The sequence below is a fragment of the Aphelocoma coerulescens genome, chromosome 3 (genome assembly GCF_041296385.1).
Source record: "Aphelocoma coerulescens isolate FSJ_1873_10779 chromosome 3, UR_Acoe_1.0, whole genome shotgun sequence".
Taxonomy (NCBI): domain Eukaryota; kingdom Metazoa; phylum Chordata; class Aves; order Passeriformes; family Corvidae; genus Aphelocoma; species Aphelocoma coerulescens.
In genome coordinates, this window is record NC_091016.1 from 48,120,974 (window position 1) to 48,147,975 (window position 27,002).

Genomic DNA, 27,002 nt, shown 5'->3' on the forward strand with positions numbered 1-27,002 from the left:
GAGAAGGGCTTCAAGGAGAGCTGCTTTGCAGCGATCCTCTGTGCACAGCACATAAACTTGAACATTAAATATAAGTTTAAATTATTAAGAATAAATTTAAATTTAAAAATAGACTAATGCAAACAAACAAACTTCAGTCAACATTGAAGCAGAGCTACTTTTAGGAAGAATATTACTATAGCAAATGAAACCCCTTGGACACTCTGAGGCAGTGACCTGGTAATTCCAGTTCAGCACCAAGATGTACAAACTACCCAGCAAGCAAAAATTACCATGTCTAGCATATGAAGCTCCATGTTCACATTTTTCTTTTTTTTTTCCCCTGTCACAACAGAAAAAAAGCCAACACAGCACAGTAGATTTTCCCACGAAGCATCTGAGGTGACAAAATTCACTCAGAAAATAAAAATTAACAAAAGCAGTACAAAGAAGAATCCCGGTCAGCTTGTGACCACCATAAGCCAAGATGGGTAAGAAAAAGAATAAAAAAATAGTTCACATCCGGCACCACAAACCTTGCTTGCTTTCTTTGAAATCAGGGAATGAGAAAAAAGTCCATTTTGCAGAGACCATTTCAACAAAAGTTTTCTTTCCCTGGACCTGGAAAATCCAGGTATTAGGGCACAGAATTTTTGTTTTATATGTATATAAATACACATGTACATATTCATATAAATATAAAAGCAGAGCATCCTCCCATTTCTCCTCATAATTTATTATTATTAAAGCTTGTAACAGAGTTGGCTGAACTCTTCAGAAGTGGGTACTCTCTGCACACACATGGCATGGGGAATTTAGCTCTGCTAGAGCAGAACACCCAGGCAGGGACATGAAATGTTGGGTGATGGAGGCAGATTTGGGTGAACAGCCAGGGGAGGGCAGGGAGCAGTGACTGGAAATGGCCTCTCTTGCTCCAAGATGGCACTCTGGCCTGCCAGAACTGCTCTCAGTGAGCAGACTGGGTGATGGTGTGGGAGGACGGCTGCATCGACCCACTAGGCTCCTGGGCAGCCCAGCCACCCACTGTCTTCTGCACCAGTTACTGAAGAGGGACTGTCCCCTGCTTTGAGAGAGAGTCCCAGTTTGCCCCCCAGCAACTTGTACACTAGTTGCCGTCAGGTAGTTTTGCCTACTGTCCTCAAAGCCACTCACACCTTTCCCTGCCTCTTGTTTGGTTCCCCAGCCCCCTCACCTAGTCCTCCCAGACCTGCTTGCTGGCCAAGACCAGACACATTTCTCTTGCCTGATCCACATGCTCCTACTCACACTGCTTTACATGAATGCCTTCCCACAGTCTCATAAGACCCATTCTTTTCCTCAGAAGACCGGTTTCTCAGAGGTTTTCTGCTCTCTGAGACTTTTGAGCAAGCCAGAGCTGGTGGCACACTCTCCTCGAGAGATGCTAGCTTCATTCCAGAGAAGGCAGGGGCAAAGTGCAAAATATTCCTCAAAAACAGAAGGTATTTCCACCACCAGCAGCTCTCTCTCCCTCATGCTGTATAGCACTTGTTTCAAAGAAGGTATTATTCACGTGTCTCTGCAGCCTTCACTCTTCCTGGGGTGAGTGGAGATCAGTAGATGTCTACTGGTGACCAGCCAAGTCACTTCATCATGACACATGCTGGAACAGCATTCAAACCTGACTGCGTTCTTTGTAGCAAAAAGTGCTTTTCATGAGAAACAAAATGAAAACTGTTCCCATGGAACATCTTACAGACTCAAAAATAGATTTCCTAGGGTGGGAAGGATGGAGCTCACCTATTTTGTTTGGCTTTATCTCAGTAAAGAAACAGAGCTACCGGCAAAACTGGCACATCTTTGTGAAGTTGTTAAACTCAGGACCCTGGCTGGAACGTAAAAAAAAAGATGTGGTGAATGAGAACTTTGCCTTACGTGGGCTTCTGCTAGTTCTGGCAATTTCATGTGCAGGTTCTCCAAAAAAGTTCTGCTAGCCAAGTAAAGATGAATTTCTCAAATAATAAGCTGTGGGTTTTCAAGGAGGCCTTTTGGGGGTACTGCTACAATCTGGTAGAGGTAAGTCTTTTCATGCCTCGCCGCTGAGCCAGATTGGAGGACAATACAGGCTCCAGCCTTGGTGCCTGAGGTGCTCGGTTTAAAGCAAAGTAAGTGGCTGCCATTGCACCCTGTAAAATAAAGAAGGAGAAAACTTTGAGCTGAAATTCAGTTCTTTGATGTTTTTCCCTTCCCCTATTCAGTCTCCTGCAAAAACTGTCATTCATGCACAATTTCCATGAAATTATACCATTTAGGCTGGCAGACAGCCAGAGTGTCTCAGATTCAAAGTGGTGAAAAGCAGTATGTACCACCAGATTATTACAATGCCACCTGAAGTTAAAAATACTGAGCAGGTTTCAGTCAAAAATCTTTGCTCTTAATACAGTGCCATATTAAATTTAGCCGTTGTGGCAAATAATCTTTCCAACTCCTCTATCACTTTCCAGACTATTTACACAAATGACAGCTCATTCTGCAAGGAAGGAAGAGGGAAGGGTGTAGGAGGTACCTTCACCAGGTGAACATCCTGTCTGCTAAGTTGGTTTTGAGACAGGTACTCCCTGTTCACTATCCATGGATGTCTCAGGACTTGGACTGCTGTGAGGCGCTGATGAGGGTCTACATGAAGCATCTTAGACACAATGTCCTGGGTTGAAAAGGAAGAAAACAGTACAAGGGAAAAAGTAATTAGTAGCAGGGCTGGTTTTACCAAGATCTTCCTGTTGGCAGTTTCATGGTTAGCATGTCCAATGGAGAGAGTGATACACTTGAGACAGGCTTTATATTCTATAAGTGTAAGGTCTTATCTTCAAAACTTTCAAGTGTAATGTTCAACTCAGCTCATAATCCAGTCAAAACATAATGTGGAGGGTATTCATCTTATCGAATGAGTGTTATTTACTGGTGACCTTGTAGGAGTGATGAACACCTAGGGAGAGGATGCCATCTGGAGGCATTTCCTCGCTGACCTGGAAGCATGCTTACAAGAGGAGCTCAGAATAGAAACCTAACATTCAGGTAACTAAAGTTCAGTTAGGTTAGTTCTACAACATCTAAACATTTTAATTTCAAAACTGGACAGCAAGATTAATATGTCACTAGGATTGCTTGCAGTTTTGTGGTGGAATGTATCAGTGTTACTCCACTGGATAGTAACATTTGCTAAAAATGAAATCTCTTGCAAGAATCTTTAAATCCTGTCAAAGCTTCTGATTAATGCTGGGCAACTGGAAGCTTGCAGATTTCCTGCCCATTTACCTGGTCACAGACTAGTGCACAGCTTCATGCCTAAAGATCTCAGCACCAGATGATTTTTTTTCTCCTGGGGTTTCCATGCTTTGTGATTGTTGGGCAGCCTAAACTGTGAACTGTACAGGAATTAAAACTGCCTGCTCCTGGCTAACTGAGAAGCAAAGAGGTGATTCATGTATTGACTATACATCTGTGCCATTGACAACACTACACTTCTTTTAAAAGTGCAGTTGCTGCAAAAAAAAAGCATTCCATGGTATTTAAATCTCGAGAGAAAATCTGAGAAAGGGTTTCACTGACCTTTGCAGTATCAGATACTGAATCCCAGTTTCCTCCTGTAAGAGCATATTTGCCACTGCCAATCCTGGCCAGAATCTCCTCTGGGGTGTCATCTGGTCCATTTGCAAAAGGAGTGAATCTATTATTAAAAAAAATAAAGAGAGAGAGAAAGAGAAAAAACCTGTGTAATTTGCAAGTACATGATTTCTAGGTTCTAGTATTAACTGCCTCTAATTACAACAGGAATTTGGTTCCAGAATGTACCACTGATACTGATGCTTCATTTTCACTCAAACTGTACAGGCTGGTAGTTCCTCATATTGATCTGTAGAGGAAAATACTGATTCCTTAATCGTTTTTTAAATTTTTGTTCTGTTATAATTTTTTAGGAATGACATATTCTTTGTAAAAATAGTCAGGTTTTTACCTTAAGTCTGCTTTATTGCCAACACCTTTATTGGCAATACCAGTACCTTGGTAATGGCAAGAAAGGATAAAAATTATAAAGGAGAAAAAATACAATCTGAAACAGAAAAAAAGGAAAAGAAAAGAAGAACCCTTTCTAATCTATTTTGCATTGCTTCATTAACCATAATGTGCAAGTCAGTTGGGCAAAAGAAATGACCTGCAATAGGTTACTTCCTTGTCTAGCCAGTCAGAAATGACCAGTAACATGCACCCAGCTTTACAAAATCAGTGTCACATGCAGAGGGTACACTTTTTGTCTTCAGAAAGTGACAAGAGAAAAGGTTTTTGCAGCTGACTAGAATCTACCAGGCCAAATTTTACTCTGCAATCTTGAACAGCTGTGTAGGTTTAGAAGAAGTAGGTGTTTCGGATTTTTATATTTTTCCTTCAATCTGTCTTTTCTGAGAACTTGCCAGAGTGGTTTTTAGATTGTTAGATAGTTGGGTTGGCCACAGCTTCCTATCCCACCCTATTTCTGGTAAAAAATTCAATTCCTCATGTTGTATTTTCTCATTTTCAATAACATTTCAGACTTCATAGCAGTTCAGCCCAAAGAGATATGTAATGCTATTCCAATCTATAGCTATCAGGAGGGATGCAGTAGGAGTTAAGGACTGGCAAAAACTCCGAGGTCTGTCACTAGCTCCAGTGACAGGATCCCAACCTGTGCTCTAGTACTGGCTGTCTGAGCCCTCTCTGCTCATAGTGATGATAGAAGGAGAAAAAAATTCCTGGATGTAAATACTTGTCAGTTCCTGCTAATCTCCTCTAATGAGGAAGAACAAGACCATTCATAAATGCAGTTGTGGCACCAAAAAAAGCATTCCACAACTGATTTTGTTACTATTATTTTCTCTGATAAGTGCAGGAAAAGTGAAATACAGGTTACTAGCACCTGTCAGTAAATTTAATATCCACTAAGTTGTGCTATTTGTATTTCTGATTCAAATATATCTGGGGTTTTTTTCTTCATATTTAATAAAGAAACATTTTCAACTGAACAAATATAACTGTGGGTAATGTGTTAATTTTAATTTACTGATTCCAGCTGTGCAGCAGTCTAGGGCAGTAGCCAAATAGGAAAAGGTTCTTGGAGATCCTAGCAGACTGGGAGACTTCCCCAGAAAGTCTCAATATATTTCAGGTGACCTTGAACACATTTGTAATCAAGATTAAAACAGATGAGATAGAGAGCCCTGGCACCTTTTCTATAATCCACAAGGCAAGAGATGCAAATAACAGAAAGTCAGAGTCCAACTTTTTGTTTTCTATATAAAACCTAGGAATGAATCCAAGCTTCCTGTCACAGCTGAATGATCATGAAGCAGATTAAACAGTTTAGAGAGATCACTGAAAAGCTGCAAACTGTGCTTAGGTGTGATAAATGTGCACATACTACACTCTGAGAAATGAAATGCAGGGGCCTGATAACTCTACATTGGGTTTGCACACTTTGTTTCCCAATCATCTCAGCACATCTTACTCCTATCCTTCACTGCTTATTTCAATCTGTGTCTTTCCCTGCATCTTCCTGTGTTAGTATTTCACTTTAGCCAACACATTGGTAGGGGTATTTTTGCTGAGTACCTCTCAAAAGTTTCTGCTACCTGTTGCTATTCTTGCTGATCTCTTAGTTTACTTTCTGAATCATGTTTTTCAAATAGCATCTGAAAACTATGTCTGGGTGGGGTTTTTTTAGCTTTCAAAGGTGCTCAGACACTTCAATAACAGTATCAAATGAAGAATAAAGAAGCTGAGGAGAATACATGTATCAAGAGAATGAATTAACATTCTTCCACACATAAGGTGAACGTGATGTGGCTCTTCATATTCCTATGCACCTCTCCCAGTGGAAGACTTTCCCACTGCTTAAGTGGTGAGTGAACCCTTTAGGAGTCTAGGTCTCAGTGCATACAGGCACTTTCTGTTAAAAACCTAAACAATCTGTCAAGTGTCAAAGCTATTTATGCACTCTTAAAAAAAACTTTTTCTAATTCTAGGTCTTGACATCTATTATCTTGCTTTTAACAACTGAACACACTTCTCAAGGAGGCCAGAATCCTTATCTGTGACTCCTTTCAGGCTTAATCAGTGCTACAGTGCTGAGCCCACTGGAGACTGCTGCTCTAGTAGAACCTCGTCACTCACCCTGCCAACATGGTGTACAGCAGGATCCCCAAGCTCCAAATGTCACAGGCTGCATCATAACCTTGGCGTTTAAGGACCTGTGGGAAGGAAAGAGAAAGATGGAAATAGGTTAATCTGCATTCCTGAATTTTTAGCTTCTGATCTACAAAAAGCACTGATTAGTGCTTGTGTCTGCTGACATTCCCAGGGCTTAGCTGCATATCTGCCTTGAACAGGTGGCTGCCTTGAGATCAAAAACTCCAGTAGTGCTATGGAGCAAGGTGAAGCCCAAGCTGGAAGGATCTGGTTAGTGTTCAAACTCAGCACATCTTTCCCCTTTTCAGTGAGAGAGATGGGTGCAGCCTGGTAGAGCTGGGAAGTCTGGGAGCTCCTCTGACCATCCAACATGCAGCAAAGCAGAGCAGTATTTCAGTGTTTTAAAATGTTTCGTAGAAATACAAGCTCACTAATACTTTGAAACATATCCTCCTAACATAAAAGTTACCAACAACACCCTGGATGCATCATAGGGCTAAATGACGGTAATAAGTGTTCCAGTTGAGCTCAGTTTGGATTTGATACAGGAAATGGATGCACACTGAAGCATATCTAATGTCAGACTAAGGAAGATGCATGACAACTGCAAAGAAAGCTAAAAGGCTTCTCTTACTTCTGTGTAAAGAAAAGTGGCCACATTTAGACTGGAATTAACAGATAGCAGGCTAAAACTTGACCCCCTTTTCCTGTGGGGCAAACAAGACCTGTGGTAGTCAGCAGAGATCTGACCATTAAGTTCAATACCAACACATGGTAAGGTATAGCAGTAAGGGTAATGTCCAGATTTCATTTGTGCTAGTGCACACTAGCAGAAATGCCTGTTTGGGTCAGTGCAGGTCCAAGTGAAAGTGAAGTCACCAACTAAGCTCAGGGACCACCTCCAGATCTTCCCACAAAAGCAAACTGCCCTCTCCTTATTCAGTTCTGATACACAAGGATAGTTTTGTCCTCTTCAGATTGACTGGTAGATAGATCTTTTTGCAAAGCACATGAGAAAGGAATGTACAAATTCAGCAAGTCTTTCTCTGACCTGCAGCCTTATTACCCAGGAGCGATTTAAGTAGCTGAAGTCTATCACAGAAAGGACCAAACCCTGCTAAGGAAAAACAGTTTGAGAAAATGTTGCCTTGACAGATTTTATAAATGATGAGTGGCAAAGCAACCATCTGCCAGGTGTGCTGCTGAGTGAACATTTGCTACCTGGAAAAAAACCCAACAAACCAAAAAAACTCCCACAGCAACAAAACCAGGAAAAAGCCATAGTTCCTCCTGTTGACAAAGCTGGTAAAATCATGCTTCTGCCTCTCTCTCCTATACATAATATATAGGCTTTCTGGCTGATTTATTTATTTCTATTTCTTTAGTTCCTGCATTCATTCCCCCTCTATTTAATGTTAGTTTTTTTGGGAAAAACTTCTTTGGTATTTGACAAACTCAGCTGCTTCTTCCTTCACCTGTGAGACTGAATAGCCAACATTTATCTTTTGTTGTGGTCATTCTCACTGACTTTTGAACAGTTACATTTTCACTCCTTCTCTGTTTTCCTCTGATAACCAAGGACAATCAAGCCCAAGGTAAGTGACAGAAAAATGGGGCAGTGATGATACTTAGTGGAGCAGGTTAATAAGCAAGTGGTTACACAACCCCAAAGTGCTGGCGAGGTGTCGCTGTGCGTTATCATTCCGTTTGCAGGTGCACTGCTAGATAACAGGGACACTCACTCTGTGCCAGTGCCTAGGGAAAGCTTTGCTGGCAAACACCTTTTTACCAACAGTAACTTCAGCCCACAGATAACAACAGGACCCAGAGTGTTATCAGTTAGTGTCACTGCTATTTGAAAATGTCTCCGGCAGGTCTGTGTTTTAAAAGAGAACACTGAGCTGATGAGAGAAAGTGGGGGAAACCTTGGCCAAAAAGACTGGTGTTTGATCTGGGCAGGAGATGCTATGGAACAGTAACAGGCATGTGTCTTAGCAACAGATCAATCAGGGAGAGAGCTTTGCAAAAGTTGCAGTGCTGTCCTGCTGTAATGGATGCCAAAAAAAATTTACCACCGATTAAGGAGTTTAGGTCACTTTGAGAACTTAGGGGGGTCTGAAACAGAGGCACAAACTGGTTCTTAGTGCCATACCATAGCAGGACATTGTGGAGATGTATCCTGGACATAATGATACCCTGGGTTCATCCAATTCTAATAATGGCTCAGGTATTAATCCAACCCCCTTTTATTTTTATAGGCTTTGACTTACTGGGTTAACAGTGTTACAAATACAGTTTTTTCTCAGTTGTGACAAGCAGGGATGTGAATGGGTACACAAGATAATAAAAAACCCTCATAATTTCAAATGACAAAGCAATAGTTCTTCACGAATTTTGTAGGAAAACTACAGAAAAAAATATTTTTACTTTATCCAAGAGCACCCTACTGCATCAGTAGTACAACAGCCTGGCTCCTTCCTGTTCGCATGCAGCACGACTCGCACTAGGTGGCAGCGTGCCTCTTTCGGACAGCCTTCATCTTTGCTCTTGCTATCACCTAAAACGCAAATTAACTGTTTCCAAAATAAAGCGAGATCCAAGGGGGCAAATATGTCCTCCTTCTTTGGTCACTACCGTCTTTTTCACCAGCTCAGCTGACTTTCTGCCTCCTTAGTTAGTTTCCTGATCATGTGGCAGACGTTGCCATCGGACTCAGACAGGGAACGTGAAAGTCAAGTCTAGGCTGGAGGGCAGCATTATATCACAGGTAAAATGTAAAAGCACTTAAGGCTTTATGTAAGCTCCCTGCCAGTTCTGGTAATGTTTCAATTAATCTCCAATGTCTCCTGCATTAGCAGGACCTGTATTACTCATCACAAATGACTGGGAGTGTGATTCCTGCTTTCAGTTCAAATCAGAAGAGTCTGATCTGAAACTGGAAATATTTGTGATTACAGAAACTATACAAAATAGCCAATCTTGAAAAATAGCTACACCTATTTTAAGCATCTTGTACCTTGGAGGAAATCTGAGTGCGTCAAATCTTGCAAACGTCATTATTTTTGTGGTTTAGAAATTGAATGGCTGTGGTGCCACAGAACTTTTTCAATGTACTTTAATAAATTTTGAACAGCTCATTCCCATTTCTAAAATGGAAGCCTAACCAAACAGCAATTAAAAACCCCAACCAATCTATCTTGGCAATAGAAGATTTTTTTTGCTGAAGAAAAATCTGTTATGAAGTCATACTGGCCCAGCAATGGTCTCAGTATAACACATTCTCCTTCTGATACAGGAAGGCTGTGGTTCCTGTAACTTTTGGTATCATGAAAGGACCTTGTACAGAAAGATCATCCTATTTTTCCAGTTACATACCACACAAATGAACATAGCTTGGTCAAAGATTTAGGGAGAAAAAAAGATTGCTAGATTATACCGAGAGACACTAGTATTTGATAGTAGAGAACGGATGAAGTATTGAAAGACAATAGCTTTTTGTTTTTCTTATAAGGACCAAAACAAGCAAAGGAAGACATTTGAAGTAGTGTATTGCAAGTACTAAAATTTTTGATTTTCATCACTCCAAGAAACGGGCAATTACCCAAGAAATTAACTTCTTGCTCCTTCATTGTGAGGAAGCAGATATGAACATCTCATGGGTCAAATGCAGCGAAGAGCCCAAGCCATGAAACAGCTGTACGACCCAAGCCCACTCCCGCAGGGTTGCATGAAAGGAGCAGTGCTTGCCAGTGATGCAGAGCCACCTCTCCCTGAGCTCAGGACAAACTGTTTGGTCTTCCTCCATTGCCCTGTCTGTAAAAATGAGAAAGCCTTTCCTACATCCCCCAGAATGGGGGGGATTGGTACTAGGAAAGCCCAAGATGAGAGATGTTTCTTTACCTCAGTGAAGTCAACAATACAGCTCTCACTGATTTCAGCACAGTAAGGATTTTATGCAAGGATTTTTCTTTTCAGTCTTATCACAGAATCATGGAATGGTTAAGGATGGAAGGGTCATATAGTTCAACCTCCCTGCTCAAGCAGGGTCCCCTAGAGCACTCAGCATTGTCTCCAGATGGCTTTTGGAAATCTCCAGAGAAGGAGACTCCACAATGTCTCTGGGCAACCTGTCACCAGATTTCCCTCTTAAGCCTTAATCCTGTTCTGATGCAGTGCACCAGAGGGAAAGCACTCCAATTAGAAGCAGCTAGAGAAAAAAAGATATGTATCCCAGCAATGAGCCAAAGTATAGTGTGCACCAGTCCAAGACAGACACCAGCTTCTGTCAGGAGAAAAACAACTGCTGTGACAGGACCAGGAATAGGAAAGTTATGGTAATGAAGGCTGTTTGAGTGCCAGTAGCCAGGTTTCTGCCTTGCTTGTCTTGTAAAGGCAGCAAGGGAGAAAGGACTGCTTCCCAGGATGCACTTACTACTGAAGGCTTTGAAATGTGATCCTACCTCAGGAGCGACAAAGTTGGCTGTGTAGCAGGGAGTCATGAGCAGCCCGTTCTCCGCTCTCAGTTGCTTGGCAAACCCAAAGTCACAGATCCTGATAGAGTCTGGGTTTCCTGACTCATCCATGTAGAGGATATTACTTGGCTTGAGATCTCGGTGCACCACCTTAAGAAAGAAGAGTGAGAAACAAGTGAGAAGAGAAGGTCAGGGAGCACTCAGGCTTGGCTGCCACTCCTGGTCTGCTGGTTGAGGTAGGTCAAGAACTCACACTGAAAATATTTAAGTTTGGGAAAAACTTGCTTAAAAGCCTTGGACAAATGAAGGAAAAAAAAAAGTTAAAGTCTGTTAAAATGAGAAATAAAATGTTTGACAGCCTCTGCTGGTGTATTTAAGAAGGTGGCTGCTGCTCTAAGGGGAGGCAACTTCCTGAGGGTGGTCTAAGTCGGCTGTTGTACAAAAATCATGGTGGTAGAGTCTCCTGGAGCTTGATGGCCCTGAATACTCAGCTGAAAGGTGAAGAAGAAATCACATCATAAGAGGAAAGTGTGTAAGGGTCTTCTTGTGACTGTCCATGTGAGTGGCTCACACCTGAAAGGCGGGATTAATTTTCTTCTTAATTTCAAAATATATTCACAGAACTTCGTGTGACTGTGTGTTTTACCAGACATGCTGCATTTCAGTGGCAGGAAAATAGCTTTTATTTGTTATAGCAAGATGGAAAAATTCCCATGAAAGCAGAGAAGTCAATGCAGAAAATGCACTTTGTTTTAACCATGAAGCAGGAAAAGCAGTAAATATTTGACTAGTTATGCAAACTGCTTGTCCCTGAAATGCAGAAAAGAAGAGATTTTCAAACTGTTGTATATAAAGAGCTTAGACTTTAAAAGTCAGATTTTAACAGCATGTCAGAAGTCTTTTCCCCTCAGCTGCTCAAAATGCCACTTCATTTGGAGAGCTGAGCATTTGATTTTCTACCTATCTGCTGATTCAGCGAACCTATTTGAAATGTTGCTAAAAGTTCAGGTCCTGCAATAATGATTGGAATAAAAAGTATACAACTAATATCTCAAGAAGGTACATGAACTTGAAAGTCACTGTAGTGTGGGAAAGAAAATACTACTTTGATATGCTTCAAGTCAGTGGAAAATGGATAAAAAGCCTATGACTCTATTTCACAAACCAGATGTAATTATAAATATGGAGAAAGTTTTTTTTTTGGGGGGGGGGACATATTAACATTTCAGAGAAGCAAAATCACAACTATTTTCTCTTTGTAAATTATTTCTAAACATAGTTGTATTTTAAGGAGGTTGATGCAGCTAAGCCAAAAAAGCAGTGCTTACACCCTGAGAGTGCAGGTAGTCCACAGTCCTGGTGATGGTGCACAGCACAGCGCTGGCCTCCCGCTCAGAGAAACACTTCTGCCGAAGAATGCGGTCCAGCAGCTCGCCTCCCCGCATCAGCTCCATCACCAGGTACACGAATTTCCCATCATCATAGACCTGGAACAGTAATATGATAAATACGTGTTTTGGACCCATTAACTTGGTAAAGGTTGGTCCTTTAATCATGTGTGAAATGTTGCAAGAAGAAAATGTCAGCAAATGTCTGGGAAATGTGCTTATTGTGCCTAACAACAAAAAAGAAAACTTTATAAAATGACTTAAGTCATCACTGTTTTCTTGTGTCTCTAGCAGCTTGCTGATTTGTCCACACAGAAATGTAGCTTTCCTGGTCTGCTATCATGCCAGCAGAGCAGGCTCAGATGTTAAAAACAGCATCACTCCACACAGCTTCAAATGTCTGCTGGCTCTCACCCAATCATTCTTCTCAGTAGAGCTCTCTCTTTCCACTTCCACAGGGTAACATTCGCCATTTCAAATATCAATATTTCCCTTTGACTCACGATCAGCTAAAGAACTGTATTCTACTGCTGGCCAACACTTGCATCGAATGATATTATACAGTTTATATTTGAAATTCTGGTGAAAATTGTTGGTATCAGGTACAAGACACATTTACATTTACATTCAATGTCAATGGCAATTGGTAAAAGACATTTTGTCATTTAAATTGGAGGACAACCATTTTCATATCATCCTTTATCTGGACTGCAAATAATAAGCAGTGTTATAGTCATCAATGCTAAATGTTTCTGGAAAGGAATATAAAACCTTATTTTGCACAGATTTTGGGATACTCTTTAACACTTAGGTAAGACTTTCCTGAGAGCATGTGATTAGCAGATTTTTATAAAATTCACTAAGGTCTAAATAATATACTGGCCACTGACACAAGCAGGATTTTGTTCTGTAAACTCTGAATCTGACACGGTGTGGACTATCTTAGGTGAGACTTCAGGCAGCAAAATTAAAACATCTCTGACTAAAGACCATTACTCCATTTAAGCAAAGTGAAGGGTATTTTTCATATGAAATGCTGAAGAAAAATACCTTAATGACTTCTCAGGCTGCTTGAGTAGAAGGTAAATAGTCCCTGGCATTAAAACACTATCGCAGTGACTCTGTGAGCTCTCCTCTCCCCAACAAAGCAGACCTCACAGGCTGCATGGGAATGGCTGCTGCTTGTGAAAGATCATCCCCCTGTCCAGCAGCACCACTGTGTGTGTTTAGCAGTGTCCCAAAACACCCAGCTAGGGAGATCTCCTTTTAAATAGTGCTGCCAACTCAAACCCATTTTGTTGTTCTTCAGCACTGTGCCCCTTTGGTTTTATTTATGGTTTGTTAGACAGTAACTGGAGAATGCGTAACCTGAGCAGTCTTTCCAAATGCTATCCAGTAATTTGTTAAGTCATGTTTTTCTCCTTGATTTCAATGGGTCTGGTTTTAGCTCTGACCTTCAACTGAAGAATTTTCCAGACATGGACTAATAAGTAAGCCTGACTATAAGATGAAAATCTTTTAATGCTGAAGTGCTCAAAGACTACTCACATCTTTAAGAGTAATGATGTTTGGATGCTGTCCATATCGCAAAAGTATCTCAATTTCTTCAGAGGGGTCTCTCTTGCTCTTATCAATTATCTGGAATAAATGAAGCACAGTGCAGTCAAATACTGGTTAGCAGCACTAAGCATAAACCAACCAATTCCTATAGTTTAAACAATTTAATATTCAAAATTCCTCTATCAATCATTATTCTAGGAGAGGACGTGCAAATGAGAGCCATGCTGACTGTCTGCCAAAGCCAGATGGAGCAATAATTAGTTTAGATTCTGGAGGCGTAGGCCCTTTTTTTGATGCCTACAGTTCTGTTTACCCATAAATAATGGCAGTTACAGGAAGTGTCATTTAGAAATCAAACAACCTTGAGAGTTTTAAAATAACAGTAGTTTTAAAATGATCTCTTTGACATAAAAAATTGATGTAATCATAATATTATCACATGCTTGTATATATGCTGATAAATTAATAAAAACTAATTGTCACGTGTATTTGTCAGAAATAAAAATGTATAGATATTTCTGTCAGGGGAGATTTGAATTGAAGCTATGGGCAATCACTTGGCTCTTTGGGCCAAGCTGTTGTAGTGAACAACAAAGTGACCACAGATTGCATTTGGCCATGTAACCAAACTCCCCACCCATTCCTAAACTGGAAAGAAATATGCTTTATAGATCACTTTCATGTAGTCAGCATCTTTTGCCTTATCAGAAAGTATAGTAAGACATGCAAACTTTTTAGTTTTGTAGCAGCCAGTCTTAGAAAAACATGAAACCTGGTGCTTAGAGAGCACCACTGCATGGAAAGCCAGCTATGAGAAGCTATGAGCTTCTCCTCAGTGATTCTGTTACCTGTATTTGGGATGCCAGTCAAAGAGCTTTAGTCATTTGTCCAGTTGAGTGCATTGATTAATGTTTCTCACTTTGCATATTTAAATGATCAATATGAAACAAAAAATAATCTTAAGGGAGGTCTCTGCAATTTTGGAATCTCAAAAGCAACTGCACAGGAAATGGCAAAAGACTCATTCTACTGGAAACTCCTCAGGAGTACACTATTTCAGCTCTATTTCTTATTGCTAGAAAACAACAGCAGTACTTTTGAGTAACACGTTTACCGAAATGGAATGGGTGGCATTTTCAGAAAATTGTAATTCCATTATTGTCTTGGATTTCAAGGCTTCCAAACTTAAATGGGGTTAGTTCTCTCCAAGAACTAGGCACAGAGCACAGATTTAAAATGATGGTGTTATCAGGGAAAAAACAGCTTTTTAAAAACCTCTTTTGCTAATGAGGATAAATGCCTGCCTGCTTTTTTATAAAATGCATGCATTTTTCATGGTTTAATTATGGTGATACAAATTCAAGTACTTGAGTAGAATCTTATGCATTAGCTATAATAATGCATAACTGCATATATATCAGAGGTTTCATAGTCATCATGACTAGCATGTATGTGCAGTGATAATGATGGTCAGTAGTTGTCCATGGCTCAGGTATGGATTTGATGCCATATCAGTGATTTGGTGCTGGATAAAAGAAGTGTGACAAATCAAAGTGCAAAAGGCAGCTGATGCAGGTAGATTGTTGCTGTCCACATTTGAATAAATAAAGGAAAACCTCAAGAACAGGTGAATGAAAAAAAATAATTCTGCTGTTGTTCTCCCAGTTTAGTTGAGAGATTATCCAGAATCCAATGAAGTCCTGACCAACTGACTCCTCAGGAATACAACCACAGTGACTGAGTGTGTCCCACTCAAAATAGTAACTCTAACATACAAAAAGATCCTCAGGGCCACTTCCTTGGCTAAACTAATATATCTCTTATCAAGTTACTGGAGTAACTCACGTGTACCCCTGTTAGCATCTGCCTGCCTTGCACAAACCAGCAGAACCTACTGTGGCAAGTATTGCCACCCGTGTGAAGTACCACTATCACTATGCTACTGTAGCAAGCTATACATTCCAGATCCCTTTTCTGCTGCAGCTCCCCATGAAAGGAAATATCCAGAGCTGTGGAAAATTTTAAGCAACTATTAATAATGCAGGACTATAAATGCATATATATGGCCTAAAAAAAATCCAACCCAAAAATAGTCTCAGCTATTGACAAAACTGAAACCAACATAACCCAAAGCACTCTGTTACTGATGTAGTAGTAACAGCAGTAGATGATTTTTAATGCTTCTAACTCACAATATGCAATGTAAATACAAACTGCAAGACAGTCCCACTAAATATGCACGCCTTTTGTTTTCATGTGTGCGCAACCTGCAACACACTGATTACGTGGACAGACAAGCTACCCCAAGCCACGCCATAGCTGTCAGAGCTATGAAGGGACCTGCCAAATTCCTCTCAGTCCCTGGGTAGTTTGACTGAACAGACCAGAACAACTTTTTTCTTCCACAGCAAGAGTCTGTCACCCTGACAGTGCCTCTCTTCAGCGTGCCTGTGACTTACCCTTGGCTCATGACTGATTAAGCAGCAGAGGAGGTGTCTGCTGCAGCTGCAGCAGAAATCTCTCTGCAATTCAGACTGGCTGCAGTATGCACAGTTTCTTTATTTGTATGTTGCAATGGCCACAGCAGTTCATTAAATATGCCCCAGAGCTCTGCTGTGATTCCCAGTCCTCTTGATCTTCCTTTTCACAAAGTCATAGAATCATTGAGGTTGGAAAAGATCTCTTGAGATCATTAAGTCAAATAATTAACCCAGCATTGCAAAATCCACCACTAAACCATGTCCCCAAGTGCCATAGCTACATGTCTCTTAAATTCCTCCAGGGATGGTGACTTCACCATTTCCCTGGGCAGCCCATGCAGTGCTTTACAACCCTTTCAGAGAGTTTTTTGGTGTGTTGTTAAATGCACCCAGAATCTCCTGTGGTAAAAAAGAGTATCTGCCACCCCTGTCCCTGCTTCCTCTGAGACACTGTGTTTTGCATGAATACAGACTCTTCTCTGTTCCTCTCTGTGACAGTACATGAACCTCCAGCAGCTCTTCCTGTGCAAGGAATATGTCTTTCCTTTAGGAAACTCATTCTGATTTCATTCAACTAAAATGCTGAATTCAACTAAAATGTTGAATGTTCACTCTCTAGAACTCACAGAATTAAGGGAAGATCTCAGCTACTAGTCCTGAGAATTTGAGTAATTTGTAATGATGCTACTTTTCTATTTCTCTCTTTAGATGTGTGGTGAAGAAGACCAGCTCAAAAAGCCACCATAATGCATAAGTAACTTTACTGAAAATATAGTGTGAGCTCCACTGTACCTGGGTGGAGAAGAGCTGTGACACACGAGGGTCTCCTATTGCCCTTCAGAAGAGAAAGAAGCTGAGCATAAGGTAAACAGACTTTTCTCTGTGCATTGGACACCCATGGATTGTTCAGAAACTCATCTGTGTCAAACAGTGTATGAAACAATTCCAGAGTAAAATGGGCTCAGCACAGTCAATAGTGTCCTTTGTTCTGATAGGGTACTTGTTTGTTCTTTGACTATCACATCCTTTGTGTGACTAACTGACAGAAAAAGGTGCATTTTCTTTCCTCAATGGGATTTAGGGTAATAACCTCATGACATCTTAAAGTCAGTCAAGATCCTTTAAAGGACAATACTGAACACTTTCTCTATTAACAAAGAAAGGATCAGGACAGAATATTTTCAAAATCCCAATTAACACATCTGTCCAGTTTTTACAAGTCCTTCTACAAGTCTTCTGCATGGAAAAAAAATAATCCAATTCTATTTTACTAATGGGTTTTCAATGGCTTTAGCCTTGCCAGAGCAGACTGATGAGTATAAAAGAGAGTATTAATAAAATTCTGTGTGGGTAAAGCCTTGCTGAAATTGGCACAGCAACTAAATAGACAGTATATATATATTTGCTTGTTGCCTTTTTGTGAAGGTATTTGCATGCTTCCAGCTGTGCAGATAAATCTCTTCTTCTGGACCTAGTTATGCCACTAGCAGATGTTGGAGCCTTCAGCTGTTTGATACCACCCACCAGCTGGGACTTACAGCCTTTACAGCCCTGCCAAAGAAACTGTACGTGTGAGCACTCCCTAATCTGCTTTCTCTGAACCAGCCCTGCTAATACAAATTGCCTTTTCAAACACTGAAATTAACCTGAACGAAGAAGAAGGGAGAATGGCTGTGTTTCTCACATGGCGTTCTCCATCACTACAGCTGTGAGATTGGAAAAAGGCAAAAGGTGGGAGGAGACAGTTTAACTGTCTTTGCTGTCTGGAAAGCGAACAGCCTAAAAGAAAAGGTGAAGGAAAAGCAAGAGAGTGAGAAGGAGGACAGAAAAGAAACATGAGATGCACAGATGGGAAGAGCAGTGATATGAACCTGAGAAGAAAGGATGGAGCTCTGGCCAGGCTAAGCTGGAGCTAGCAGGAAACTAGCTCTGGAAACTGCTCTGTTGGGTCTTTCTGTGGTGGGGAGAAAGGACTTTGTGCATTTTTAATGACAAAACAAGACTGTATTAAAACATTTGCTTGGCTCTGACTTGATTTTTCTCTTTAAGTGAGACAGGACTCAAAAGCTGTCTGATCATGTCAACCGAAATTGGTGACTGTAGCCACCTCCCTTCCTGGGGAAGCTGAATGCACCCAAGACTGTCACAGTGCTTTAACCCTTAACACCATGGTGTGTGCCACGACCACGGACTGCAGCAAAAATTCTCCATTTTATTTTATAGATTCATTCCACAACAAAACCCACAAACATGGGGAAGCACTGAAGGCATACCCTGCAGCACAGGAATAGATAAAGAGTAGGTTGAGGAGCTTTGAATTAGGAGTTTTGTTGGGTCATGCTGCAGAGGCATAAGCCATAGCTCTTTTTGCCCCCAGTCCCAAATGGGATAAGCCTCTGCTCTGTCTTCAGATGCCACAAGTGACCTTTCCTGGCAGCTGAAACTGAGATACCAGAGTGTGAACTGAGGCAGCTGAGCTACTGGTACAAGTCCCAATCTGCTTCTCCAGCAACATAAAGTCCAGCACAAGGTAGGGCAGACACCTGGGCACTGTCACAACTTGTACAGCCACAGCTGAGGCTGCCAGTGTGTTTAGGCAGCGAGATGATGTAAAGCTCCTTTTGACCAGTACTAGGGAACTTTTAATGGCTTTGTGAAAAAAGCATGGAGGAGGAAGAGAGTTCTATATGCTTTTTAAAGCTGCTTTATTTTCTGTTATATAATGTTTTTTCTATAGTCTGTTTGGAGAGTAAGCATGGATTAATCTCCTTTAAGAAAAGACTCATTACATAGTGTGATGTGATAGTCCCTGTAAAAATCCTTTACTTTTCTGAGAAGTGAGGGATGTGCAAAGGGAGAATTAATTTTGTGTCCCTTTGCACACTATATCTACACTGTGATGTATTTGAAAATTCAGGGCACCACTAGTGGAAGTGACTATAGGTGGGATTTGCTTCTCTTCTGAAAAAAGGAGGTGTGACAGCACACAGAGATTTCAACCTGACAGTTTCATCTACAATACTGGTTCCAATGAAAGTGTCACAGAGAGAGTTTCCTGCAATTCTGTGCTGCTGGAAAACGTACAGGTTTCCATTTCAGTAATATTTCCTTCTAAAAATAAGCTCTATTCATGCCAAGCATCTGTTTTAATTTCGTTCCTTTTTTGATGTCAAATAACTCAAGCTGGATGAAAATCACTGCAGAAAGGCTAATATTATTTAAAAGAACATGGTATAATTTTACATTTAAGATGTCTCCAAGGAGAACTTTTCCAAGCCTGATAGTTTCTGAGGGACTATTTGCTGTGCTATTAGTTTTGATTAGCTCCAGAAATTCATTCCCTCCATCCATGCTTAAATCTTTCAGGAAAATAGAGAAATGACTATTAGAAGAAACAGGCCTAATTAGCAATACTTTTCTGAAATAAGGACTGCCCATCTAATCAAGCTGTGCAGGTGAGACATTAAACATTTCTGCACACAGAGCATGCCCACTTGCTGACACTGTTTGCTGACTTAGCACTCCTAAGCTGTCAGCTGGAACTGTTAATTAACTGTTCTTGTTAATTAGCACTTATAGGGTAGCAGACATTTTCTAAGCAGAGCAGAAACAGTAACAAATTTATTTCAATGGCACCCGTGAAACAGAAAAGCTCATTTTAGGGAGAAGTCTTCAGTTTTGGAGGCAGAATAGCTTGGTGGGAAAGGCTCTGCACTGTTTCAGTCTGCTCTGCTCAGCACACGTCCTTGGATCACACTGATGAGTTTTCAGTCCATCAAATAACTGCAATGCTGCTCTCACCTTCTTCTACAAAAAGCTTCAGGGATGGAAACCAGTGTATCATATTCAGAATTTACAAAAGGGGAAAATTATTACGTCAGTATGGAAGACAAATACAAGAAATACAGTTTGAATGTCCCCAAAAGTGAAACAGAGGCACAAAGGACCAAATTCTGTCCAAAATACTTTAGGTATTTGGCAAGCAAACTAGCAAAGAGAAACATCATATTATTAAGCTGTAGAAAAGCTGCTGTCTGATCCTAGGTCTCAGAAAAAGATCTAGTTAGCAGAGAGAAATACCATAATCTCACATTCTTCAGAGGTTCAGCCATGCCAAGGAAAGAGACACTGTGAGCTTTGTGATGAAGCGGGAGGGAGGCTGCAGGAATCCTTAAACCAGAGGTGTACAACCACTACACATTTAATATTTGCTTCAAAGCTGAGATTAAGAGGTGACCCGCACATGTTTCTGTATTTCTACCTGCCCTCTCTGATTATTTTGTTAAGACTTAAGCAATGCTTTGACCCCATTCAGCCCAAAAATCCTGACCCCATTAGGATCATTGAGTCCAACTCCTATCTGAACTCAAATCAAAACAATAGAAAAGTGAGACTCGTTGAAGTTTTTGCAAGTATTTCAGAAACCCCAAATCTTAAAAAATAAGGATGCCATATAAAATATGCTACGTTGTCTCCTGTTATGGTGAATGTACAGAACTGCTCTGATCCAGCGTGGAAGTTAGGTCCTTTGATAAAAGTTTTTGAAGTGGGAAAACCAAGAAAGCCTTCAAAAAGACTCTCACAGATCAGACATAAGATCCTCATAGACAATAATAATCTATCACCCTTTACTGCTTCATCCATTGTACTGTAAATCATTTTCTCTTTCCATCACATCTAGAGGACACCCTCCATGCTGTTTGTAACCTCTCTTAGTATGGTAACTAGCCCTTATTAAGGCTATTAATGCTGGTTTCTTTGCAGAGCACTCTGGAAAACAACCCTCCATATGCCAATTCAAAGGAGGACAAAGATTTGTGCTTAAATCTGCTCTGAAGCCTGTATCTCCTACATGGCACTATATAGGCTACAGAATCTGGTGCCCCACTTCCAAGAAGCTTGAGTGTGCTTCAGACACTCAAAACCATCTTTTACTTAGGTGTCTGGGTCACATTATTTCCTGATGCCCAGCTTTATAAATCAAATTCCATGGGAGAACCTGGTAAGTGTTCTCTGCAGTTTATCAAGGTAAGAAGGGATCTTGTACCTCTGACCCTGCATTTTGTAAGGCTACATTTCCACTAATATGAGAAATCCAACTTCTTGGCATGTGAGGGGGAAGATGTCTAGGTCATCTCCTTGAAGAGTCTGCTTTACCAACTGCTCTCACAATCAGACTTTTTTTCCCCTGAAACTCCCTTTTTTAGCTTCAAGACATTCTGTCTTCCCTTGCTGTCTTTAGCAGCCAAATGGTTGTCATCCATCATTTATATCACCTTAGAGATATTTATAGATTTTGATTGCATTCCTCTGGGCTCTTGTCTGTCTTACATCACACGTATTTGTAGCTCTCTTGGTAGAGCTTGCCTTGCAATTCTTGCATATTTTCTGCTACAGATTTTCTCTAATTTGCTTATATTCTATCTTAAACCATGGATACCAAAAGAGCACATGATCTCACAGAGTTCAGTATTCCTACTCAGGTACTACAAGAAAAACTCATTTATATGCAAACATGTTAGTAAGATAGAAATCTATAGGTCTGCATAAGAATTTTATTAATAAAACTGTAACTACACTAGCAATATATTTATGAAATGCTTGTCTGATGCTGGTATTCAAATATTTGTATTTCCATCCTATGAATTATTTGAGAACACTGAGCAGTTGCATTACATATTCAGGGAAGGAAAGCAAACAGTAAAGAAAAATTTTGGGAAGACTGCAGTCAGAGACACTTTCTCAATAAAATATTGGAAAGTATCTTTCAGAATCATTAGTATGATCTTGCAGAGGCAAAAAATTTGCTCTTCACAGATAATTTGATAAGCCATCTTGGGGAAGAGCAAGGACAGTTAGAGGCTTCCGGAAGCATGGCTGACATTCTTATTTCCCTTCACTTGGCTAACAGGTTCTGTAATGAGGTTACATTATATTCTCCCTGATGCAATTTTTTCCCCAAGTGCAAGATGTGACAGAGGCTTACCCTTACCCATACAAACCTGACTGTGACAGCCACCCAGCAAAGTCAAGGGGGGCTTGCATTACTAGGGACTGAATGAGAACTGAGACAGGACCTCAGCATCTGACCCATGCCCATTCAGCCCATCCTCTCTCTTTCAGAGTCCTGACAGTGCTCTGCTCCACCAGCAGGTAACTTCTGCTAAACTTCAAAGGTAAATTTAAAGGGGATGCATTACCAGTGGTTCTGACCTGGAGATTGCTGCACATACCCTGGGGCCTGACCCCTGTACCATGTTCTGGTGCAGGCAGAGGGAGGAAAAGGTTGGACAAGCAGTAGATGACAAGCAGCTGGTTTGACAAGCTGGCAGACTCAGGGCCAAGAAATCTGAGGTCAGTCAGCAAACTTTCCATTGACCTGCCTATTTCTATACTGATATATTTATCCATTTTCCAGCAGACACTAGGTACCTCCCAAACAGACAAGAATTGATACAGAGCCTTCCCTGAAATTTTCACTGCCTCTTTCACTTTAGTGACTTTCTATGGTTAAGGAGAGACAAGTTTAAGCAAATCTCTCTATATCTACAGACACCTTAACTTTCAAGGAGATTTAATGATGTTTGGACTGTTTTTTTTCTTTTTATTTCACTAAATAAGATTCCTATTTTCTTTACTGCATTCAGCACCAAACTCCTGACCTAACCATAGTACAGGCTAAGGAGAAAATGTAGAACCACTAAATACTACTGTGGAACCTCCTGCCTTCAGAGATTACTGTGCAATTTTATCTACTTACACTAACCACCTCAAAACAACCAAATCAAGACCAGGAACATCAATGGAAGAGGAAAATGAAGTTTAAGGAAATTTTGAAAAAACTCTGGAATTTAGACGGATTTTAGTGACTATGTCACTCGCTGTTACTACAAATAAATAGATGTATACAACCAGTTCGATTACACAGGCCTGCTAATGCTAGCTCTCATGAGTTACTGATCTCTGTTTATTGACAGCATGTTGACATCACTTCTCTGCTGGTATTGTATTTTTGTAGCTAATTAAAATGCGCCTTCTCTCCAGTCTGCACATACCAAAACACGCTAGATAGATGTGCTTTCAGTGCTTTGCAATTACCAGAATGATACATGAGCTGTTGGATTTACTCGGACTCTAGCATAAACTAACTTGTATCCCAGTGGCAGACATAGATGCAAACTTTGGCTTTGCTCAGAACTGTGGAACATCTGGAGCCAAACAGTTGGTTAGTACATTACAGAGATAGGAAAAAGTCATGAGATTCACATGTGTTTCAAGATCCAAATTCCACTGTAATATTGGCATCTGCAGAATTGGACTTGTCAACTGGGTCTATCTCTACTATATGTTTCTTCTTCAAAGGAGGGAAAAATATTTATCCTGTGTTTTTACCTAGTTGTTTGCCCTGTCTCTAACAGCATGGAGGGACTAAGAACCCACAGGACTTAACCAGTTGGATATTCTTTTGACCTGGAGAAGAAGGTGGTTGATATCAAGCTGTTGAATCTGGCACCTAAGCCACCCACCTCTGCAATGTCTGGGGCAGGATTGGGGGTAGAACTGGCCCAGCAGCAGAAATTTCTACTTGGCTATTATCCACCAGTAATCTCTCCTGTGGGTCAGGAGTCAATCTAAATAGATAAACTTTCAGAAACAGGGAGATGAAATCAAGTCCTTTTCTAACCTACTTAATCTGGTGTCAGTAAGCAGCAGATCCAAAAATCCAGCTTGAAAGCTTCACTAGCGCTCCAAGCTTGAAAGCTGTGCAATAGTTTTAAGTAAAGAAAAAACATTTGGAATATGCTAATTGCATCACATCTCTGGCAGGTTTTGCAAAATCTGATTCACTGAGAACTCTGAACTCCAAACAAGAGCTCTTAATCTGTTTAGGCTTCCATTGCAAACTTTCTTCCACCCACAGAAACCCCTCCCATCTCCTCTAGCATCATTCTTTTACTTAATTAACTTATTTTCTATAGATACTGATGTGCCTTAATACTTTGATCTGATTTTCCTTTGCTCCTGACCTCACCATTACATATACACCCATTTGAAGTATGCAGCTATGACAATGCCAGTTCTCTTTGCTATTGAAAATCACTAGGCCTGCTGTAGTCAAGATGATCAGTATCATAGCAGAAGAATCTGTAACACAGTAGAGGTCCATCAGATAAACACTTTTTTTCCCGTCTATCTTCTTTCTACCAGACTCTTATGAAGCATCCAACTTAGAATATTCTGTGATTCAGAAAAATTAACAAATACTTACTTGTGTTTCAGAACTTTTTACTTTTTTTCACCAGAGAATGAGATGGAAGGAAAGTTAAGAGTAAAATTTTAAAAGCTCCTCAGAGTACGTACGTGCAGTAGAATATGACACATGGACTTGCTAAACCAACATCTACCTGCACTGACCTAGATAGGTGCCTATTAATTTCAGAGTAGACTCAGCTGGCAGGAAATCTGACTGTCTACAGGGTTTTTTCTCTAGCATGGTAGTGAAATGCTCTCAGAATTGGAGATATGTCTGAATTCTGAAATACTGCACTTAGGAGCCCGAGGGCATGTCTAAAATAGCTTTAGAGTTTATTATTAGCATTTCATTTTTACAGATGACACAGAAGAAGAGGGAATAGGTTGCAAGAAAATTCTTTTCTTCAGCAGGCTCCAGGACTGGATTTACAAAGGCAGTACAGCTGCCTACAGGTGGTGAGAGTTGTCTGGGGAAAATTCCAAAAGCTCCTCGGTGAGCAACGTGCCTAGTCTCAATGAGCTCTGAAAAGAGTGAAATTCCAGATCTGTTCAGATGCTTTTACAACACCAGTAAATAACTTCTTTGCACTGCTATACATCTAATTATTTCTACAAGATGCCCCCCAGTTAGTAGCAGATGGCCATCAAAAGGAAAAGGGATGATTTTCCATTTTAATAAATATATTCTCCTTCTGGGCTAGGAAAGGTTTTGCTTTTCTGACTGTAGCTCTGACTCAAGTCACTCTGGCCAGGTAATTTCCTGTCTCAGTAAGACACCATACAACAATAGTAAATAAGGTGAGTGGCAGTCTGCATTGAAGGATTATTTACTTCCACAGTGACATGATGTGTGTCTTCCCGCAGTGATGCCACCACATAATTTCCCTAACGCCTTCCCTACCACCAGCCTCCCCTGGGGGAGACAGGATGCTATTCTCTGACGTGTTGGCAGTTCATCTGAAAGAGGGAGCTTTTAATGAGGTGGTGCAAGGCAAGTGGGGCTGCTGCCTATCACACAAACTATCACTGCAGATACTTTTTCCTGTGAACGTTAGGTACTTGAGAACACTGGGAAAATTATACTTACTAACACAAATGAAAAGAGCCTAATTACAGTGATTTTTATAGAGAGAGTTAAAGGATGCATGTCAGAAGGGACTGATATATAATTATGATAATATCTGCTGCGACTCCTGTGCTATCTAATTACTTGAAATGGATGGCATTGTGCAATTTTTTTGAAAGCGAGCTACTCTGACAACAAAATGATATAATCTTATTATGAAATTACAATAAAATTGAAAGAAAAGTAAAATTAATATATTGGTAGGAGTAATAGTCAAAGAGGCAGCACTAAATGTGCTGGAAAGAGAACAAACAGAAACCCACCAACTGTCTCCAACCCCAAATCTGTGCTACACATTTGACTCACACTGTGTCAGAAACTGAGATGCTGCACATGTTGCCTACACTGGCAGTCAAAATCAAGACATATTTACATGACAAGAAAAGAGTTGTAAGAAGTGGAGGAAGAAGTAAAAAGAGGAAATATTAAAAAAATGGGAAAGAGCATAAACCTAGCAATCACAGTGCTGAACTGTTCTGGAGTTTTGGTGTCTCCATGCCTTGGCTTTTTTCTGGATCCTCTGAGGTACCCCAAACACCCAGCTGCTGAGCATGCTGGGCCCTGTCAGATTTGGGCATGCAGACTTCTTCGAGGGATGAAGTTTTTCTATTTTGGTTTCCCAGTGGCTGTATTACACTGATAAATCTGTCCACAATACTTGATATAAATGAAATATTAAAGTTATTACTTTAATTTAGCATATATTTTGTTCATCATGGATGTATTTAAATTATACAGAACCCATACCTACTATAACATAATGCCATCTGTTGACAAATGACCTGGGCACTGAAAAAAACAGTTTTCATTCATTAGAAATAAAAATAGTAGCATATTCATTTGCAAGCCCACAGATCTGCTGGTAAGTCCATGCTCCTGATTATCGTGTAGCATAGAGAAATCAACCATTGTTTGAACAGTGACATCAACAGATTGTAGGTTAACAGTGTTTTCCAGATTTTTGTGGCCACCATGAGGAAACATGAAAATTTTCATGGATTTTCACAGATACTGCAATGTGTAGTCTAGCAGTGGAAAGTAAGACTAAATAAAATATTTAATCTTATTCTATTGACTGTCTGGAGGTAATTTATCTCATGAACTGCAGTTTGGATCACTTCCTTAAGCTCTCATCATCTCACTTAATAGCAAAGACACAATCTCATTTATTAGCAAAATTTACATCTCTTTTCTAAAATTTTAAAACAACAAAAGAAGAGTGGCAGTTGGCTAGATCCCCTCATTTACTGCAAGTTTGGTAAATACACTTCTCTGTGTACTGCAATCTGTCCCCATGAGATGCTGCAGAGTGGAAGGATCTGACCTAACTTCCCCTGTCTTTTCAAATTCCTTGTTATAACCTAATCTTGTCCCTTCTTGGTACAAGAACAAAAACATGAAATACTGTTCTAACATATGAGTGTTTTCATTGCTACACTTCTCCTTAAAGGAAAGTGCACTTTTGGAACTCTTCCTCTTAGCTGCAATCTCACAACCACTTGCCACATACCCTGGTCTGTACTGCCTGCTGAAATGGCTGCATGCT

General features: G+C 40.4%; 1 protein-coding gene across 12 annotated transcripts in view; it reads right to left on the minus strand.

The window, feature by feature from the left end:
• Positions 1-681: 681 nt before the first annotated feature.
• The window catches only part of RPS6KA2 (ribosomal protein S6 kinase A2), a 287,603-nt gene continuing 261,282 nt past the window's right edge, over positions 682-27,002 (minus strand). For 8 of the 12 annotated variants that reach the window (XM_069010156.1, XM_069010152.1, XM_069010153.1 and 5 more), the window contains 7 exons: positions 13,586-13,675; positions 11,978-12,136; positions 10,638-10,799; positions 6,163-6,239; positions 3,568-3,685; positions 2,525-2,662; positions 685-2,144 (listed from right to left, as the gene is read on the minus strand). In XM_069010156.1, the coding sequence (XP_068866257.1) occupies positions 2,019-2,144; positions 2,525-2,662; positions 3,568-3,685; positions 6,163-6,239; positions 10,638-10,799; positions 11,978-12,136; positions 13,586-13,675 (870 nt within the window). In that variant the 3' untranslated portion in view covers positions 685-2,018. Of the gene's footprint in view, positions 2,145-2,524; positions 2,663-3,567; positions 3,686-6,162; positions 6,240-10,637; positions 10,800-11,977; positions 12,137-13,585; positions 13,676-27,002 lie in introns of all 12 variants that reach the window. The other 4 variants (XM_069010159.1, XM_069010160.1, XM_069010158.1 and 1 more) reach the window with 3 other exon arrangements.